Here is a 21,232-nt window from a genome sequence, read left to right as displayed (position 1 = left end):
TAATAATACTATAAAATAATTAATATATGGGCCATTTAAGACGGTCATTTTGCTAGACATATTTGCATTGTTCTGCAGTCTAGGGTCATACCTGTTGTCTTGAGTTTATCAAATCTTTGTTGTGGCTAAATCGGGACCAATATAAAAGACCCTGATAGCATATTACTATGTACAATGTTGCAGGGTCAGAATTCTGCACTCTAGCCTCTATAGGGGCAGTGGAAAAACATAAATGTTCAGAGTTAAAGGGACACGAAAAACTTTTATGAATCAGAGAATACAATTTTAAGAGACTTTCCAATTTTATGGCAAGACAGGAGACTTCATATTTTGCATTAATCTTTACTGACTTCCAAACAGTAGCAAAGAAAACAATAGCATAGTAACAAAAACATAAATTATGCTTACCTGATAATTTAATTTCCATCTGTGGGAGGAGAGTGCACTGCTTCATTCATTACTTGTGGGAATTAACAACCTGGCCATCAGGAGGCGGCAAAGACACCCCAGCCAAAGGCTTAAATACTTCCCCCACTCCCCTCATCCCCCAGTCATTTTGCCAAGGGAACAAGGAACAGTAGGAGAAATATCAAGGTATAAATGGTGTCAGAAGATTAACAATAAATTTAGGTCCGCCTACCGGAGAAAGGGTGGGTGCAGTGGATGCATAATTTATGTTTTCCATCTTAATGGGAGGAGAGTCCACTGCTTCATTCATTACTTGTGGGAACAAATACCCAAGCTCTAGAGGACACTGAATGAAAAAAAAAACCAGGAGGGTAAAGGAGGCGGACCCTATACTGAGGGCACCACAGCCTGCATAACCTTTCTCCCAAAAGTTGCTTCCGCTGAAGCAAAAACATCAAATCTATAAAATTTTAGATCTATAAAATTTTGCAAAACTATGTAAGGAAGACCAAGTGGCCTTACAAATCTGCTCCATAGAAGACACATTCTTAAAAGCCCAAGAAGAGGCAACGGCTCTAGTCAAAAGAGCCGTAATCGCCTGAGGAGGCTTGTGTCACGCTGCCTCATATGCCAGACGGATCATACTCCTCAACTAAAAAGATAGAGAAGTTGCAGAGGCCCTTTGCCCCTGCGTCTTCCAGAATACACAACAAATAAGGACGACGTCTGTCTGAACTCCTTCATGGCCTGAAGATAAAACTTCAAGGCCCGAACCACATCCAGATTATGAAGTAACCTCTCCTTCAAGAAGAAGGGTTAGGACACAAGGAAGGAACTATTATTTCCTGATTGATGTTACGACTCGACACTACCTTGGGAAGGAATCCCAAACCAGTTCGAGGAACAGCCTTATCAGCATGAAAAACTAAGTAGGGAGGCTCACATTGCAAGGCCGCCAACTCAGGCTCTGCGTGCCGATGCAATGGTCAATAACAGGACCTTCCATGATAAAATCTTAATGTCAAGGGCATGCATAGGCTCAAACGGAGCCCTCTGCAAAACCTTAAAGTGAATGTAAATGCAACAGTATTGCTTATCACCATATTAGTAATCTCTACAAATTAGGGGGACTTTAATTCATCGTTTTGTTTTTGTGTACCTGCAAAATACAAAAATATACCTTTTTATCTAATTTTCTGACACGCGATTCCTCCGCCCGCCATGTTGTACCTCTTTTTGCCAATAATTGACAACAGCGATTGCCAAACCGGTTTTCCACCCTGTGGCGTTCAACCCCTTTTATGTAAGGTCATGCGCTTCTTCTGCACATGCATTAGCATAAAATACCCAGCTTCAGAAGGGATGCGCGTCCATGAGACGCGCATGCTCTATTAGACTCATATACAAATTCTAAGAACGAACACTTGCAAGTACCGATGCCGAAGTAACACGCACTTTGAAGTTTGCTAATATTCTAATCGCCTTATATTTATATCGATCACATCTACAGAGGGGTTATTTTTTTATTAACTATACTATGTTGTGCCTTGAGGATATCGGACATTAGCGCATGTGCACTGTAAGTATATCCTATTTTCACGCTTGCGCACAGTATTTTGGTTAGTAAACGCATGCGCAGATAAAGTACCAAGGGCATGCGCATAGTAAGGGCTCCACGGGTGCGCGCTTTAGAGATACGTATAGAGCGGGTGGGACTGCTCTATACGTCACACTCTGAAAAACACAGAAGTGCCGGATGGGAGGAGTTCGACCTGAAAACGGAGCAAAGTTAGTATTTAAAATAAATTAAAAATTATTTATACATTTTTTTAAAAAGTTTGGCGGTTTGACTAAGGATGTATTATAGAAGTATTAGGAGCCTTGAGTAATTGTAAAATTTACATTCACTTTAAGAACTTGTTCCTCACACCAGGACAAGTATGTCCTCTACACCTTGTGGTAGATGCGTCTAGTGACAGGCTTCCTGGCCCGAACGAGTGTGTCAATCACTCTTTCCGAAAATCCTCTCTTGGCTAAGACTAGTCGTTCAATCTCCACGCAGTCAGCCTCCGAGAATCGAGATTTTGATGTTGAAAGGGACCTTGAACTAGCAGATCCTTGCGACAAGGTAACCTCCACGGCGGAGATGACAACATCGCTACTAGATCCGCAAACCACGTCCTCCGTGGCAATGATGGAGCAATCCGAATAGCCGAAGCTTGCTCCTGCCTGATGCGGGCCACTACAGGAGGTAGAAGAGGCAACGGTGGAAATGTGTAAAATTAGGTTGAAGTCCCAGGGTACCGCCAAGGCGCCTATCAGATCCGCCTGGGGATCCCGGGATCGTGACCCGTATCTGGGTAGCTTGCAATTAAAGGGACAGTCAACCCCAAAAATGTCCTTACTCCTACAGATAAAGTTTACTAGGATAAATAGTTCAAAATCTAGCCCAATTTTGCAAAATATATAGTTTTCAAGAAAAATTACTTACTACATGTCCCTCTGTAGTTTTGAAATGGCCGCCAGCCCCCTCCTCTACTTCATCATACCTATCTTCATTCCTTCCTCTTCTGCAAGAAACTTTTCGTGCCTCCGCATTACCGTTCTTTGCGCATGCAATGCGCTGATTTTAGCGAAGGGGCCTTTTGAAGCAGGAACTAAAAATAACCGCTCAGTATCCTAGCAATTCCTATATGCGGCGGACTACTTGGCTTCTCTTCATCTATCACCGCATATAGGAACCGCTAGCATACTGAGCAGTACTGATGTTCCCGGTGACACCAAATGTCTCTACTACCTCTTTGCCTGCCCCACAGCTGTCAGAATCAGTAGCGGCAGAACAGAACACTTTACATTATTTAGACTCATTGGCTATATGAAATAATACACATTAGGGTCAGGCTGAAGAATTTGCTAAGCAAAATTTGCAATTAATTCCGGCAGATAAAGGGTTACAGAATACAATGCAAACACCGTAATAAGAAGAGAGCAGGCAGATACAGCGACTGCTCCAGGACTTCAGAGACTTTATGCTAATCTCAAAAAACACAGAATCCTGTAGGCTTAGCACGACGCCTTTGGCAGCCAGGGTGACACAGTAGTTTGGGGCTCGCTTTGTCAAAGTGTTCTTTGCGGTTTTCTCAGAGGTGTATCCTGTGCGAGGGAAAACTAGTTTAACAAATGGCATAGGAGCTCATATGACTCGTTCCCTAAGCAGCTGGGCACAGTTGTGAGCAATTTTTCATCATTTGCACAAGCCCTCCTGCTGCCGTCCTCAGTGCATTCTTTCCATGGGTCTACACACCCTGTCAGTGAGCAGTGACGGGGAGCGCACAAGTAAAGCTTTCTTTAGCATCTCAAGTGAATTACACAGGCTGCTGTGTGCTCCCCGTCACTGCTAACTGACAGGGTGTGTAAAAAAATGCACTGAGGATGGCAGGAGGGCTTGTGCAAATGATGTATATATTGTGTTTGCCACATTGAAATATCCAAAATTTGTATCAAGAGACAACTTGGTTAAAGGCGCTTGGTAACCATAAACAAGTAAAAAAGGTCATGGTAACTCATAAAAGACCTTGTTTTATAACTGGAATGAGGAGGCACAAAAAGTTTCTTGCAGAAGAGGAAGGAAGGAAGATGGGTATGACGAAATAGAGGAGGGGGCTGACGGCCATTTCAAAACTCCCGAGGGACATGTAGTAAGTAATTTTTCTTGAAAACTATATATTTAGCAAAATTGGGCTAGATTTTGAACTATTTATCCTAGTAAACTTTATCTATAGGAGTAAGGACATTTTTTTTGGGTTGACTGTCCCCTTAAGTCTGGACGCCATGAGATCTATCTCCGGCGTCCCCCATCTGCTGCAGATCTCTGCGAACATCTCAGAGTGGAGAGACCATTCCCCTGGATGAAACATCTGTCTGCTCAGAAAATCCGCTTCCCAGTTGTCCACACCCGGAATGTGGATCGCTGAGAACAAACAATTGTGAGTCTCTGCCCATTCCAGAATCCGAGATACTTCCGTCATTGCTAGGGAGCTTCTCGTCCCCCCCTGTTGGTTTATGTAAGCCACCAAGGTAATGTTGTCCGATTGGAATCTGATGAATCGGGACGACCCTAGAAGGGGCCAAGTCCTCAGAGAGTTGAATATCGCTCGAAGTTCCAAAATATTTATAGGTAGACTCGATTTCTCTTGAGTCCATCTGCCTTGTACCTTTCTGGCACCCCAAACAGCTACCCATCCTGATAGACTCACATCCATGTTTACAATCTCCCAGGATGGACTCAGAAAGGATGTCCCCTGAGACAACTGCCCCGGTCGGATCCACCATGATAGGGACTCCCTCACCGGTCTGTCCAGAGATATCTGTTGGGACAAATCTGAATGATCGCCATTCCATTGTTAACATGCACAGCTAAAGAGGTCTTAGATGGAACCTTGCAAATGGAATGACATCTATGCTGAATATCATGAGCCCGACTACCCCCACACACCTGGCCACAGATGTCCTGGAGGATGTCTGAAGAGCTAGACAGTTGGACGCAAGGTTGCAACGTCTCTGATCTGTCAAAAATATTTTCATTGCTGAAGAATCTCTTATCGTACCCAGGAATTCCACCCTGTTGCTCTTTCCTTAGTTTATCTTCCACCCGTGGGACCGAAGGAGAAGAGCTCTCGAGTGCTCCTCCGCCAGACTGTAGGATAGAGCCTGGACCAATATATCATCCAGATACGGTGCCACTGCAATCCCTCTGGCTTTCGCTACTGCGAGAAGAGCTCCCAGAACCTTTGTAAAGACTCTTGGGGCAGTCACCAGACCAAACGGAAGGGCCACAAACTGGAAGTGCTGGTCCAGGAAACCGAATCTTAGAAATTTGAAGTGATCCTTGTGGATTGGAACATGAAGGTAAGCATTCTTCAGGTCTATAGTCGTCATGAATTGCCCCTCTTGAACCAGGGGCAAAATTGACCTGATCGTCTCCATCTTGAACGATGGAACTGACAAAAACTTGTTTAGGGCCTTTAGGTCCAGAATTGGACGAAACGTGCCCTCCCTCTTTGGAACCACGGTTCCAAAGAATAATACCCCAGACCTCTTTCTTCCGGAGGGACTGGGACAATTACCTCAAGAGATGAGAGATCCCTCACACACTCCAGGAAGGAATCTCTCTTTTCTGGTCTTGAAGAGATGTTTGACAGGAGGAACCTGCCTCTGGGCGGATACGATTTGAAACCTTTTCTGTAACCCTGGGCGACGACCTCCAGTCTGCCCCCTAACTGATCCAAGGACGGGTCGGGGGCCACCCCTTCATGCCGATTTTGACTCAGTGGGCTTCTTGTTCTGCTTGGACTTGTTCCAAGAGTTAGCTGGCTTACAAGATCCCTTGGATTGCTCAGACTTTGCGGCAGGCTGCTGGCGCTGAGACTGTTCCGCACGAAAGGGACGAAAAGTAGATCTCTTAGGTTTGGCCTTCTTATCCTGAGGCAAGAAGGCAGCCTTGCCACCCGTGACTGTAGATATGATAGAATCCAGGCCCGGGCCAAACCAAACCTTCCCCTAGACTGGTAGGGAAAGCAAGCCTTAGAAGTCATGTCCGCAGACCACTATTTTAGCCACAGAGCCCTGCAGGCTAAAACAGAAAACCCTGATGTCTTAGCATTCAGTCGAATAATCTGCATGTTAGCATCACAAATGAACGAATGCGCTGCTCTTAGGGCTTTGATTCGTTCTAGAATCTCATCAAGGGGAGTCTCTTCCTCACCATTGCTGATAGCGCGTCACACCAGTAGGTAGCCGCACCAGCCACCACAGCGACCGCCGCCGCCGGTTGGAAAACGAACCCCGTAAGTTGGAACATCTTCCGCAACATGGACTCCATCTTTTTATCCATGGGTTCCTTAAACGAGGCGCTATCCTCAAGCGGAATGGTAATTCCGTGGAGATAGCACCATCCACCTTAGGGACAGTTCCCCACAGTTCGAGCTGCCTGTCCGGAACGGAGATAAGTTTTTTAAAAGAAGACAAGGGGGAAAAGGACAAACCCGGTTTCTTCCATTTACCTGTGACGAAAGGCGAAGAATGACTGGGGGATGAGGGGAGTGGGGGAGGTATTTAAGCCTTTGGCTGGGGTGTCTTTGCCTCCTCCTGGTGGTCAGGTTCTTAATTCCTAAAATGAATGGGAGGGCGGACAGCGCCTAAGACTATATACCGGCTACACTATAAGAAGACCCCCTATTCGGTCTAAGGGAAACTGCAGTTAAGGATAAATAGGAGCGCCTAGGGCTTAGGTATAATCAGGATTCACACTCTTAAGTTAAAAATACATAAAGCAATTTAATTACAATATCTCAATATGAAAACAGAAAAAATAGGGTTAATTTAACCATCCATTAGTTTGAACAAGTTATTGGGACCCCTGTTAGAGGATCATCACATAAATAGTTTTTTTTTACGAATATTACAGATGGGGGGGGGGGAAACCCTCCAAAGAATTAAGAATGTGTTTAAAATAGATACTGTGCTTTGACACAATAATAAATTAACGTGGGTTCACAACATATAGTGCATATAATGTTTGACAATGATAGTGAAAATCGGTGGTTAAAAATGATGTGGGGAAAAAAAAAAAAAAGTCAAAAATTTCAAAATTCAAAAAATAAAAAAATGGAAAACAAAACCGGTTTTTCCAAAAAAAGACAATGTCGTGGATAAAAAATATGTGATAGTGATACAGGTGTGATAATATCGCAAATACTAATAGTTTAGTGAACAATGGATAATTGATCTAATCAGATCTACAATGCATCCACAATATAAAATCCTAATAGGAAAGTGATCACATAGAATGTACAATGACAAACATTCCAAATTCAAACAGATATAATAATAATGGTCCAAATGAATGGTAATAAAAGTCCAATTGATGATAATCCACACTGGTGGAAGACTGATGGGAAGAAAAATAAAAACAATATTCCTAGAAGCTGTCCTGATCCAGAATCCTAGTCCGTACAACATGGACCTGAAATCAAAACAGAAAAAAACCTCACATAAAAGGCCTAGAGGGTAAAGTCTAATGGTAATCAAACTTAGCTTCTAGGAATATTGTTTTTATTTTTCTTCCCATCAGTCTTCCACCAGTGTGGATTATCACCAATTGGACTTTTATTACCATTCATTTGGACATTTTATAGGATATTTGTAGTATTTTTAATTCATTTTATAGTCATTGTTAAGTGTTGTTTACAGCATTGTCATCTATCTAGTTTGATGTTGGGTGCCTGACCATTATTATTATATCTGTTTGAATTTGGAATGTTTGTCATTGTACATTCTATGTGATCACTTTCCTATTAGGATTTTATATTGTGGATGCATTGTAGATCTGATTAGATCAATTATCCATTGTTCACTAAACTATTATTATTTGCGATATTATCACACCTGTATCACTATCACATATTTTTATCCACGACATTGTCTTTTTTTGGAAAAACCGGTTTTGTTTTCCATTTTTTGAATTTTGACTTTTTTTTTTTCCCCCACATTTTTAACCACCAATTTTCACTATCATTGTCAAACATTATATGCACTATATGTTGTGAACCCACGTTAATTTATTATTGTGTCAAAGCACAGTATCTGTTTTAAACACATTCTTAATTCTTTGGAGGGTTTCCCCCCCCCATCTGTAATATTCGTAAGAAAAACCTATTCATTTATGTGATAATCCTGTAACAGGGTCCCAATAACTTGTTCAAACTAATGGATGGTTAAATTAACCCTATTTTTTCTGTTTTCATATTGAGATATTGTAATTAAATTGCTTTATGTATTTTTAACTTAAGAGTGTGAATCCTGATTATACCTAAGCCCTAGGCGCTCCTATTTATCCTTAACTGCAGGTTCTTAATTCCCACAAGTAATGAATGAAGCAGTGGACACTCCTCCTATTAAGATGGAAAAAACATCAACAATCAGTAGAGAACAGATCATATAACCACATAAGCACAGGAAATAACTTCCTCTTTTCTTTGCTGCCCTCCAGACAGCATGTGATGTATTTGGTTTTCAAACTTTTTTCTAACTTTTATTTGCAAAATTCTGTACATATTCTATCTTTATTTTATCATTAACTTGATACCTATTATACCCCATTGTATCTTTGTAAAGATTGCTATCTATGAACTGTTAAACATGTAGTTGTTTTTCTATTAGAAATTAGTGATAGGTGATATAGTGCGTGCAGCAACATGCTGTGTGATTAGTGCTGCTGAACGAGTTTTACAAACTTGTCTGTAAAGCAAAATGGGTTGCTCCGCCTTCTCCAGATCTCTTACATTCCTCTGTTCCCGGAATCATTAGGAGGAGATTCTAACCAGCCATCAGACGCATTATTTCGACAGTGTCTAGGCCACTTCTGGCCTCCTCCTAACGATCCCAGTCTGAGCTCCAGATCTGTGCCGGATCATTGGCCTTCGTCTGTTTCCCGGAATCGTTTGGAGGTGAACTTTGGCCATCTCTCAGACGAATTTCCTTGCGCATCTCGATCGCCTCTGGCCTCCTCCTAATAATCCAAGGCTGAACAGCACGTGGCCGTCATAGGCCTCTCTCCTTTCGGCCGAATCACGTGGCCCGTGTGTGTGCGCAAGTTGCACTTTTCTTCTCTGGCTCCGGCAGACGTACACCAGGCCCTAGAAAGTGAGACAAGATGCACAAGCTGCCAGTTGCTGGATTATTAAAAGGAATAGTTAGAAATAAGGCCCTGGTTGTTTCGCGGCAAGGTGCACGAGCTACGGGTTTCTCTTAGTCCTGTAAATAATCCTCCCTAGTTACAGCAGGGGTAATGACATCTGTTTAATCCAGATTTAGGTAGAATCGCAATACATTTGCTTTCTGGCCAGAGCCAATATGTGTAGTGGTATAAACACTAGCTAAGATTTAACTTGCATTTATTTAAAGTAATGAAATAGTACATTTTAGGTTTTCAATATCTAGCTATCTAAGCAGACGCATATCAGGCCGTGATTGTTAGCGGCAGGATGTGCGCGCTGCTGATGGTGTGCATCTAGGCACCATTGTTGAGTGCCATTATTTAACTCGTCTTCTACCGGAATCATTGAGAAGAACTTCTAGCCACCTTCCTATGCCTCTGCCGGTGTCTCAATCGCCTCTGGCCTCCTCTTCTTAACGATTCCGGCTCTGGCACACCACAAGCGTGCTATTCGCTTCAGTCTCCCATCCCTTTCTCCTTCAGCTCTGGCAGACACGCGCCAGGCAGTAGATTTGTTGCGGCAAGGTGCGCAAGCTGCTGATTGCTGCTTCCCCATTGCGCCTATGGCTCGCAAATGAGCTATTTTTTAAACAAATTATATATTAAATAAGTAATAAACATGGCTGAGTTGCCATATAGCTCAGTGTGCATACCTCTGTAAACACTCACTTCTGAGGTCACGAGTTTGATTCCCAGTTAGTGACAATTTAATGAAACCTGGCTCCTCTGTGTCTGTTTTAAAAAGACTGTACTTTAAATATAATTTTAAGATATTATAGGCTATATTATATAATAAATCTGTTTTAGGGTGATATTAATAAATATATTAGCCCATATTAGGCCACATTGTATATAAGCCTGTTTTAATGCCATTTTTTAATATAAAGTATTTTAGCCTACATTTGTAAAGCGCCAACAGATTCCGCAGCGCTATAAACATAGGCGGAATACAAGGAAACATTTATAGGGATCAGACGGGTAGAGGGTCCTGCCAAGAGTCGCACTGTTGTAGTCAGCTCTAAAGAAGGTGATCTACAAACAGCATGGCTCTTAGACTTAAATGCTAAGGGGGTTCAAGGGGATAGCTATGGAGGAGAGGAAACGGTATAAAGAAAGGTTAGTGTAGGTTGTATGCATCCCTGAACAGTAGAGTCTTTATGGAGCGCTTGAAGTTTTCAAAACTAGGGGATAGTCTTGTGGAGCAAGGCGAGTTCCACAAGATGGGAGCCAATCTGGAGAAGTCCTGTAAGCGGGAGTGTGAGGTGGTAACAAGAGAGGAGGAGAGTAGGAGGTCATGAGCAGAACGAAGGGGACGGGAGGGAGAGTATCTGGAGACAAGGTCTGAGATATAGGAGGGAGCAGTGCAGTTGAGGGCTTTGTATGTCAGAGTGAGAATTTTGTGTTTAATCCTGGAGGCAAGAGGAACCCAGTGAAGGGATTGGCAGAGAGGTGCAGCAGATGAAGAATGACGTGTAAGGAAGATGAGCCTGGCAGAGGCATTCATTATGGATTGTAAAGGAGCTAGGCAGCAGCTGAGGAGACCAGAGAGGACAGAGTTGCAGTAATCGAGGCAGGAAAGGATGAGAGTGTGGATTAAAATCTTAGTTGTGTCTTGTGTAAGGAAATGTCTAATTTTAGAGATGTTTTTAAGGTGGAAGCAGCAGGATTTAGCCAAGGACTGAATGTGAGGAGTGAAAGAAAGATCTGAGTCAAGTGTGACCCCAAGACATCGGGCATGCGGGGTAGAGGTAATGATGGAGTTGTCGACAGAGAGATTGGGGTGGAGATTTTTGAAGGAGGAGGGAAAAAAAGGAGTTCAGTTTTGGAGAGATTTAGCTTGAGGTAATGAGAGGACATCCAGGAAGAGATGTGAGAAAGACAGTTAGTGACACGGGTTAGCAAGGAAGGAGATAGGTCTGGTGCAGAGAAGTAGATTTGGGTGTGGTCTGCATACAAATGATATTGGAACCCGTGGGACTTTATGATCACATGTAGATTGAGAAGAGAAGGGGGCTGAGGACAGAGCCTTGCAATACCCCAACAGAAAGTGGTGACGGGGCAGAGGAGGCCCAGAGAAGGCTACACTAAAGGTACGGTTTGACAGGTAGGAAGAGAACCACGAGAGGGCTGTGTCACAAATGCTGAAGGATTGGAGGGTTTGGAGCAAAAGAGGGTGGTCAACAGTATCAAAGGCTGCGGACAGATCAAGGAGGACAAGCAGAGAGAAGTGGCCTTTTAAATTTGCTGTAAGTAGGTCGTTGGTAACCTTAACAATTGCTGTCTCTGTGATGGGGACGAAATCCAGATTGCAGTGGGTTGAGGAGGGAGTTTAATGTAAGGAAATGGAATAGACGTGCATATACTAGATTTTTGAGAATCTTTGAATCAAGAGGGAGTAGGGAAATAGGGCTGTAGTTGGATGGGGAGGTTGGATCAAGAGGTTTTTTTTGAGGATAGGTGTGACCAGTGCATTTTTCAGAGATGAGGGAAATAAATCTGAGGGAGAGGTTAAAATGTGTGCGTGTATAAGGGTAAGGGTAGAAGAGAGGGAGGGGAGCAGCTTTGAGGGGAAAGGGTCAAGAGGACAGATAGTGAGGTGAGAGCTCAGTATAAAGTGCCGAAACTTCTTCCTCAGTAACAGGGGAGGAGCTAAATTCATGGCTATGTGGGTTGTGGTTGAATGTGAGCATTTGAGGGGGTGAGAGAATGGAAGTATGTTGAGAGCTGATTTTGTTTCTGATGGAGTCGATTTTGTTATTGAAGTGGCTGGCAAAGTCTTGAGCTGACAGAGAAGTTGTATTAGGGGGTGGGGGTTGGCGCAAAAGAGTATTGAAAATGGAGAACAGACGTTTTGGGTTTGAAGAAAGATTAGAGACAAGAGTAGAGAAGTAATGTTGCTTATAGAGATTAAGGGCAGAATAGTAGAATTTCAAAATGAACTTGTAATGAAGGAAATCAGCTGAACTCCGAGATTTTCTCCAGTGCGGTCAGCAGTACGGGAACATCTGCGTAGGTACCGTGTCAGAGGAGTATGTCAGGGCTGAGGATGAATATGTGATTTCCCGAGCAAAGGTAAGAGGGGCCAGATTGTCAAGGACCGATGTAAGGGTGGAATTATAGTGGCAGATAGATTGGTCAGGTCAGGAGGAGGAGATGGATCAGTGGGGAGGTTCGAGGGAATTAACAAGTTGTTGCTGATCTAATGACATAATGCTTCTGTGAAGTTTGGTGTGAGGAGTAGAAGGAGGGAGAGTTGTAGGGAGGGATGAGATGTTGCAAGTGAGGAGATGGTGGTCAGAAAGAGGAAAAGGAGAGTTTGTGAAGTTTAAAATAGTGCATCGATAGCTAAAGATCAGGTCAAGGGAGTGACCATCTTTGTGAGTGGGAGAGTCAGTCCATTGTGACAAACCGAAAGAGGAAGTGAGTTGCAGAAGTTGTTTTGCAGAGGAGGCAGTGGGATTGTCAAGATGGATGTTGAAATTGCCAAGAATGAGGGCAGGGGTGCCTGAGGAGAGGAAATAAGGTAGCCAGGCAGCCAAGTGATCTAGAAATTGAGATGGGGAGGAAGGGGGTCGGTATATGACTGCAACACGTATAGAGAGGGGAGAAAATAAGTGAATCATGTCGGTTTCGAATGAGGAAAATGTGAGGGAAGAGATGGGATGTATTTGTTGGAAGCTGCAACGAGAGGAAAGTAAAATACCTAAACCACCTCCTTGCCCATTACCAGACCTAGGAGTGTGGCTAAAGTGGAGACCCCCATGTGACAGAGCAGCAGTGGATGCTTTGTCTAGGGGAGAGAGCCAGGTTTCTGTTAGAGCCAGAAGGTTGAGGGAGCGAAAGATAAAGAGGTCATGTATAGAAGTGATCTTGTTGCAAACAGAGCGAGAGTTCCAGAGTGCACAAGTGAAAGGGGTAGTAGCTTTAGATGCAAGAGGAATGTGAGTAAGGTTGGCAGAGTTTTGTTTTCTGAGTCTATGGAACAGTGGATGTGCACGGCTAGGAAGTTGTTGGGGACCAGGATTAGGGGAGATGTCACCAGCAGCTAGTATAAGTAAGAGGGAGAGTGACATGAGATGAGATACAGATTTGCAGTAATGAGACTGTTTTAGAGACGAGGTGCAGGGGGAGAGAGAGTGTGTTTAGGAATAGATAAAGTTCATGAGTACAAAAGTAAGGTGAGTTTAAGAGAGATGGGCTAATGAACAGTGCAGGTGGTGAGTGGGAAGGAGTAATTGAATAAAGTAGTTTTACAAAAGTGGGAACCAATTAAAACACATAAGACACAGTATTACAGCCGCACTTGCATAAGGAAACAATGAGATACTTAAACACATTACAAGAGTACTTGCCTTATGTATTGCCCCTTGTCCAACCCTTGTTCAATTCTTGTATAATTCTTATATTAGTGCCTCACTTATAAAATGTTCACTTTAAAAATGTGAACATATGCTATTGTGACAATGCACAGCTATATTCTCCCTTCCTTGAATGGAATCTCTATTGTCGTTCTGTATGAAGTTTCGAGTTGATGGAATTTCCTTCTTTTTTACGGCAGCGAAAAGAGGAAGTTATTTCCTGTGCTTATGTGGTTATATGATCTGCTCTCTACTGATTGTTGATGTTTTTTATTACTATGTTATTGTTTTCTTTGCTGCTGTTTGGAAGTCAGTAAAGATTAATGCAAAATATTCGCCTCCTGTCTTTAATAAAATCTAGATTATTTAGGCACCAAGGTTAGAATAATCTGAATTTACTTCCATTATAAAATTGTGCATTCTATGTATGCACACTCTCTGAGGAACCAGATCCTACTGAGCACGTGCACATATTCAAGTCTTTGATTGGCTGATGGCTGTCACATGATACAGGGGGCCAACAAATAAAAAGGACCCTTAAACTGATAAGAAAAAAATCTAATGCTCATTTAAAATTCAGGAGTAAGTACTTTAGTATTGTCTTTTTATTATGCACTTTTTGATTATGTAATTTTATCGTTTTCAATGGTTCTTTAAATCACATGCAAAGGGAGCAAAATAAATAATGAAAGAATACTACACAGTTATTTTGCTAAACATTTTATGGGTAATTCTATTCTGAGTTTGATGTCCCTTTAAGCCTGTTCGTATAAAATGGAAACAGAGATGTATGCAGCTCAATAGTATCATGTGCTGTCACAGCGTGAGGATGTTTGAAAAGCACTGAGATTGTTATTAACCTAGAATAGGGATGGCTAAAAGCGCAAACGCTTTATTAGTTCATACAAATCAGCTTGGAAACCGCAGCAGCACTGCTACCTAGGTCTATGCTTTTAATCCCTTTTATATGTAGTTGTATGTAGGAGCACAGTGGGTACCTCCTGGTCCGGAGTGTATCTGTGGGGTATAGGATCCCTGCCAAACAGGATGCAATGTAAGTGTTCATGGCACTGAGCGAGGTGGGAGGCTGAGCACCCGACAAACTGGGGACCTTCTTCTCTACTAGAGCTTCGGACCTCTTCAGCACGTCGTCATTCTTAAAAAGGAGGACGCCATCCGAGTATCTAGCACAGGAAAACAGGACAATAAAGTGATTCTATCATAGGACATTTCATGTTAATGCTTATAAAGGGACAGTACAGACCTTGAAAATGTACATATAAAATCTTTAATTATGTGCAATAAAACAACGTTGCAATATACTTCCATTATTTATTTTGCCCCCTTTTCATTTAGCTCTAGAAATTGAGGATTTTCTTATACTCAGAACTTGAAATGCACCCTGCTGACTAACTCTGTTACATATATCTCTCTAGTCAGCTTTAACTGATAACTGCAAAACAATGTCCTTTACATTCTATTTTCTAATGTGCTTTGTTCTCTTGGTAACCCTTGTTGAAAAAGAATACGCACATATCCTACACTAGTGGGAGCTACTGCTAATTGGTGCCTGCACACATTTGTCTCTTGTGATTGGCTAACCAGATGTTTTTATCTCGATGCCAGTATTCCTTCAGCAAAGGATAACAAGAGAATGAAGCAAATCTGATAATGAAAGTAAACTGGAAAGTTGTTTAAAATTGTATGTTTTATTCAAATCATGAAAGAAAATGTTGGGGTTTCCTGTCCCATTATTTTGCGGGAACATATGAGCAGCTTAATAACAATAAAGCTCTAATGGTGAGCAAAACAAACAAACAAACAAAAAAAACATAATTTATGCTTACCTGATAAATTTATTTCTCTTGTAGTGTAGTCAGTCCACGGGTCATCCATTACTTATGGGATTATATCTCTTCCCCAACAGGAAGTTGCAAGAGGATCACCCAAGCAGATCTGCTATATAGCTCCTCCCCTCACATGTCATATCCAGTCATTCGACCGAAACAAGACGAGAAAGGAGAAACCATAGGGTGCAGTTGTGACTGGAGTTAAATAAAAAAATGTTGAACTGCCTTAAAAGACAGGGCGGGCCGTGGACTGACTACACTACAAGAGAAATAAATTTATCAGGTAAGCATAAATTATGTTTTCTCTTGTTATGTGTATCCAGTCCACGGGTCATCCATTACTTATGGGATACTAATACCAAAGCTAAAGTACACGGATGAAGGGAGGGAAAAGGCAGGAACTTTAAACTGAGGGAACCACTGCCTGAAGTACCTTTCTCCCAAAAATAGCCTCCGAAGAAGCAAAAGTGTCAAATTTGTAAAACTTTGAAAAAGTGTGAAGTGAAGACCAAGTCGCAGACTTGCAAATCTGTTCAACAGAAGCCTCATTTTTAAAGGCCCAGGTGGAAACCACAGCTCTAGTAGAATGAGCTGTAATTCTTTCAGGAGGCTGCTGTCCAGCAGTCTCATAGGCTAAACGTATTATGCTACGAAGCCAAAAAGAGAGAGAGGTGGCCGAAGCCTTTTGACCTCTCCTCTGTCCAGAGTAAATGACAAACAGGGAAGAAGTTTGACGAAAATCTTTAGTTGCCTGCAAATAGAACTTCAGGGCACGGACTACGTCCAGATTATGCAAAAGTCGTTCCTTCTTTGAAGAAGGGTTAGGACACAATGATGGAACAACAATCTCTTGATTGATATTCCTGTTAGAAACTACCTTAGGTAAGAACCCAGGTTTAGTACGCAGAACTACCTTGTCTGAATGAAAAATCAGATAAGGAGAATCACAATGTAAGGCAGATAACTCAGACTCTTCGAGCCGAGGAAATAGCCATCAAAAACAGAACTTTCCAAGATAACAGCTTAATATCAATGGAATGAAGGGGTTCAAATGGAACGCCTTGCAGGACATTAAGAACTAAGTTTAAGCTCCACGGCGGAGCAACAGTCTTAAACACAGGCTTAATCCTAGCCAAAGCCTGACAAAAAGCCTGAACGTCTGGAATTTCTGCCAGACGCTTGTGTAGAAGAATAGACAGAGCAGAAATCTGTCCTTTTAACGAACTAGCGGATAAGCCCTTTTCTAAACCCTCTTGTAGAAAAGACAATATCCTAGGAATCCTAACCTTACTCCATGAGTAACTCTTGGATTCGCACCAATACAAATATTTACGCCATATCTTATGGTAAATTCTTCTGGTAACAGGTTTCCTAGCCTGTATTAGGGTATCAATAACCGACTCCGAGAAGCCACGCTTTGATAGAATCAAGCGTTCAATCTCCATGCAGTCAGCCTCAGAGATGATGAAGTTCCCACTCCCCCGGATGAAAAGTCTGGCGACTTAGAAAATCCGCCTCCCAGTTCTCCACGCCTGGGATGTAGATTGCTGACAGGTGGCAAGAGTGAGACTCTGCCCAGCGAATTATCTTTGAGACTTCCAACATCGCTAGGGAACTCCTGGTTCCCCCTTGATGATTGATTTAAGCCACAGTCGTGATGTTGTCCGACTGAAATCTGATGAACCTCAGATTTGCAAACTGAGGCCAAGCTAGAAGAGCATTGAATATCGCTCTTAACTCCAGAATATTTATTGGGAGGAGTTTCTCCTCCTGAGTCCATGATCCCTGAGCCTTCAGGGAATTCCAGACTGCGCCCCAACCTAGAAGGCTGGCGTCTGTTGTTACAATCGTCCAATCTGGCCTGCGAAAGGTCATCCCCTTGGACAGGTGGGGCCGAGAAAGCCACCATAGAAGAGAATCTCTGGTCTCTTGGTCCAGATTTAGTAGAGGGGACAAATCTGAATAATCCCCATTCCACTGACTTAGCATGCACAATTGCAGCGGTCTGAGATGCAGTCGCGCAAATGGTACTATGTCCATTGCTGCTACCATTAAGCCGATTACTTCCATGCACTGAGCTACTGATGGGTGTGGAATGGAATGAAGGGCATGGCAAGCATTTAGAAGTTTTGATAACCTGGCCTCCGTCAGGTAAATTTTCATCTCTACAGAATCTATAAGAGTCCCTAGGAAGGGAACCCTTGTGAGTGGTAATAGAGAACTCTTTTCCACGTTCACCTTCCACCCATGCGATCTCAGAAATGCCAGAACTATCTCTGTATGAGACTTGGCAGTTTGAAAACTTGACGCTTGTATCAGGATGTCGTCTAGGTACGGAGCCACCGCTATGCCTCGCGGTCTTAGTACCGCCAGAAGTGAGCCCAGAACCTTTGTAAAGATTCTTGGAGCCGTAGCTAACCCGAAGGGAAGAGCTACAAACTGGTAATGCCTGTCTAGGAAGGCAAATCTTAGGTACCTATAATGATCCTTGTGAATCGGTATATGAAGGTAGGCATCCTTTAAGTCCACAGTGGTCATGTACTGACCCTCTTGGATCATGGGTAGGATGGTACGAATAGTTTCCATTTTGAATGATGGAACTCTTAGGAATTTGTTTAGGATCTTTAAGTCCAAAATTGGTCTGAAGGTTCCCTCTTTCTTGGGAACCACAAACAGATTTGAATAGAATCCCTGCCCGTGTTCCGTTCGCGGAACCGGGTGGATTACCCCCATTAGTAAGAGGTCTTGTACACAGCCTAGAAACGCCTCTTTCTTTATTTGGTTTGCTGATAACCTTGAAAGATGAAATCTCCCTTGTGGAGGAGAAGCTTTGAAGTCCAGAAGATATCCCTGAGATATGATCTCCAACGCCCAGGGATCCTGGACATCTCTTGCCCAAGCCTGGGCGAAGAGAGATAGTCTGCCCCCCACTAGATCCGTTTCCGGATAGGGGGCCCTCTCTTCATGCTGTCTTAGGGGCAGCAGCAGGTTTTCTGGCCTGCTTGCCCTTGTTCCAGGACTGGTTAGTTTTCCAGCCCTGTCTGTAACGAGCAACAGCTCCTTCCTGTTTTGGAGCGGAGGAAGTTGATGCTGCTCCTGCCTTGAGGTTATGAAAGGCACAAAAATTAGACTGTTTGGCCTTTGATTTGGCCCTGTCCTGAGGTAGAGCATGGCCCTTACCTCCCGTAATGTCAGCGATAATTTCTTTCAAGCCGGGCCCGAATAAGGTCTGCCCTTTGAAAGGAATATTAAGTAATTTAGATTTAGAAGTCACGTCAGCTGACCAGGATTTAAGCCATAGCGCTCTGCGCGCTTGGATGGCAAATCCGGAGTTCTTAGCCGTAAGTTTGGTTAAATGTACGACGGCATCAGAAACAAATGCGTTAGCTAGCATAAGTGCTTTAAGCTTGTTCATAATTTCATCCAATGGAGCTGTGCGAATGGCCTCTTCCAGAGACTCAAACCAGAATGCCGCCGCAGCAGTGACAGGCGCAATGCATGCAAGGGGCTGTAAGATAAAACCTTGTTGAACAAACATTTTCTTAAGGTAACCTTCTAATTTTTTATCCATTGGATCTGAAAAAGCACAACTATCCTCCACCGGGAAAGTGGTATGCTTAGCTAAAGTAGAAACCGCTCCCTCCACCTTAGGGACCGTCTGCCATAAGTCTCGTGTGGTGGGGTCTATAGGAAACATTTTCCTAAATATGGGAGGAGGGGAAAAAGGCACACCGGGTCTATCCCACTCCTTGCTAATAATCTCTGTAAGCCTTTTAGGTATAGGAAACACGTCAGTACACACCGGTACAGCACAGTATCTATCCAACCTACATAATTTTTCTGGAATTGCAACCGTGTTACAATCATTCAGAGCCGCTAATACCTCCCCTAGCAATATGCGGGGGTTCTCAAGCTTAAATTTAAAATTAGAAATCTCTGAATCCAGTCTCCCTGGATCAGATCCGTCACCCACAGAATGAAGCTCTCCGTTTGTTCTGCAAATTGTGACGCAGTATCGGACATGGCTCTCACATCATCAGCGCGCTCTGTCCTTAACCCAGAGCTATCACGCTTGCCTCTTAATTCTGGCAATTTAGATAATACTTCTGTCATAACAGTAACCATGTCTTGCAAAAGTGATTTGTAAGGGCCTCCCTGATGTACTTGGCGCCTCAAAATCACGCACCTCCTGAGCGGGAGGCGAAGGTACTGACACGTGAGGAGAGTTAGTCGGCATAACTTCCCCCTCGTTGTCTGGTGATAATTTCTTTGCATGTAAAGACTGACTTTTATTCAAAGTTACATCAATGCATTTAGTACACAATTTTCTATGGGGCTCCACATTGGCCTTCATACATAGTGAACAAACAGATTCATCTGTGTCAGACATGTTTAAACAGACTAGCAATGAGACTAGCAAGCTTGGAAAATACTTTTCAAATAAATTTACAAGCAATATAAAAAACGCTACTGTGCCTTTAAGAAGCACAAAAAGCTGTCACAGTTGAAATAACAATGAACCAAATTAGTTATAGCAACCAAATTTTCACAGTAAATGTATTAAGTTAGCAAAGGATTGCACCCACCAGCAAATGGATTATTAACCCCTTAATACCCAAAAACGGATAACAATTTAATAATTAATGTTTTTATCACAGTCAAACACACTGTCACAGGTCTGCTGTGACTGATTACCTCCCTCAAAATGAATTTTGAAGACCCCTGAGCTCTCTAGAGACGTCCTGGATCATGGAGGATGAAGTAGGAAGATTGTGACTGAATTTTTACTGCTCAAAAAAGCGCTAAAATAGGCCCCTCCCACTCATATTACACAGTGGGGAAGCTCAGTTAACTGTTTCTATGCAGAAACAAAAGTTAGCCATGTTGTAAAAATCATGCCCCAATATGTTTTATCACCAAGTACCTCACAAAAAACGATTAACATGCCAGTAAACATTTTGAACATACATTTTAAAAGTTAGGAAGTGTTATTAATAAGCCTGCTACCAGTCGCTTTTACTGCAGTTAAGGCTCACACATTACTTCAGTATTAACAGTATTTTCTGAGTCAAATTCCATTCCCTAGAAAAATACTTCAGTGTACACACACTCCTCAGCCTAATACCAGTCGCTACCACTGCATTTAAGGCTGTACTTACATTACATTGGTATCAGCAGTAATTTCTCAGTCAATTCCATTGCTTAGAAAAATAATTTACTGCACATACCTCGTTTGCAGGGGGGCCCTGCATGCTATTCCCCTCTTCTGAAGTTACCTCACTCCTCAGAATGTGCGAGAACAGCCAGTGGATCTTAGTTACGTCTGCTAAGATCATAGAAAACGCAGGCAGATTCTTCTTCTAATGCTGCCTGAGAACAAACAGCACACTCCGGTGCCATTTAAAATAACAAACTTTTGATTGAAGAAATAAACTAAGTTTAAAAACACCACAGCCCTCTCACAACAACCTATCTTTAGTTAGCTTGCAAGAGAATGACTGGATATGACATGTGAGGGGAGGAGCTATATAGCAGATCTGCTTGGGTGATCCTCTTGCAACTTCCTGTTGGGGAAGAGATATAATCCCATAAGTAATGGATGACCCGTGGACTGACTACACTTAACAAGAGAAAAGAAAATCCCCTCTTTTTGACACAAAAAATAAATGCTTCATTGACCCCTGTTTGCTTTTGTGTAAAAACATTTTAAAGATCTAGGATATAGATTTTTCCTTTTGGCCTCTCTAGGGAGTGTGGGACAAAAAAACTCAGTTTCTACACAAAAGCAAGTGGTGTTTTAGGTCTATTTAAAGGGACAGTCAACACCAGAATTTTTGTTG

The 21,232-nt window shown here is 42.6% G+C and overlaps 1 protein-coding gene across 1 annotated transcript in view; it reads right to left on the bottom strand.

The window, feature by feature from the left end:
- LOC128660096 (tubulin delta chain-like) overlaps positions 1–21,232 on the bottom strand; it is a 96,503-nt gene that overhangs the window by 32,032 nt on the left and 43,239 nt on the right. Inside the window, exon 7 of the mRNA XM_053713723.1 lies at positions 14,541–14,726. Coding sequence (XP_053569698.1) covers positions 14,541–14,726 — 186 coding nt within the window. The remainder of the gene's footprint in view (positions 1–14,540; positions 14,727–21,232) is intronic.

Source organism: Bombina bombina, chromosome 5 (genome assembly GCF_027579735.1).
Source record: "Bombina bombina isolate aBomBom1 chromosome 5, aBomBom1.pri, whole genome shotgun sequence".
In the NCBI taxonomy this organism is placed as follows: Eukaryota; Metazoa; Chordata; class Amphibia; order Anura; family Bombinatoridae; genus Bombina; species Bombina bombina.
This window is presented reverse-complemented; position numbering and strand designations above follow the sequence as displayed.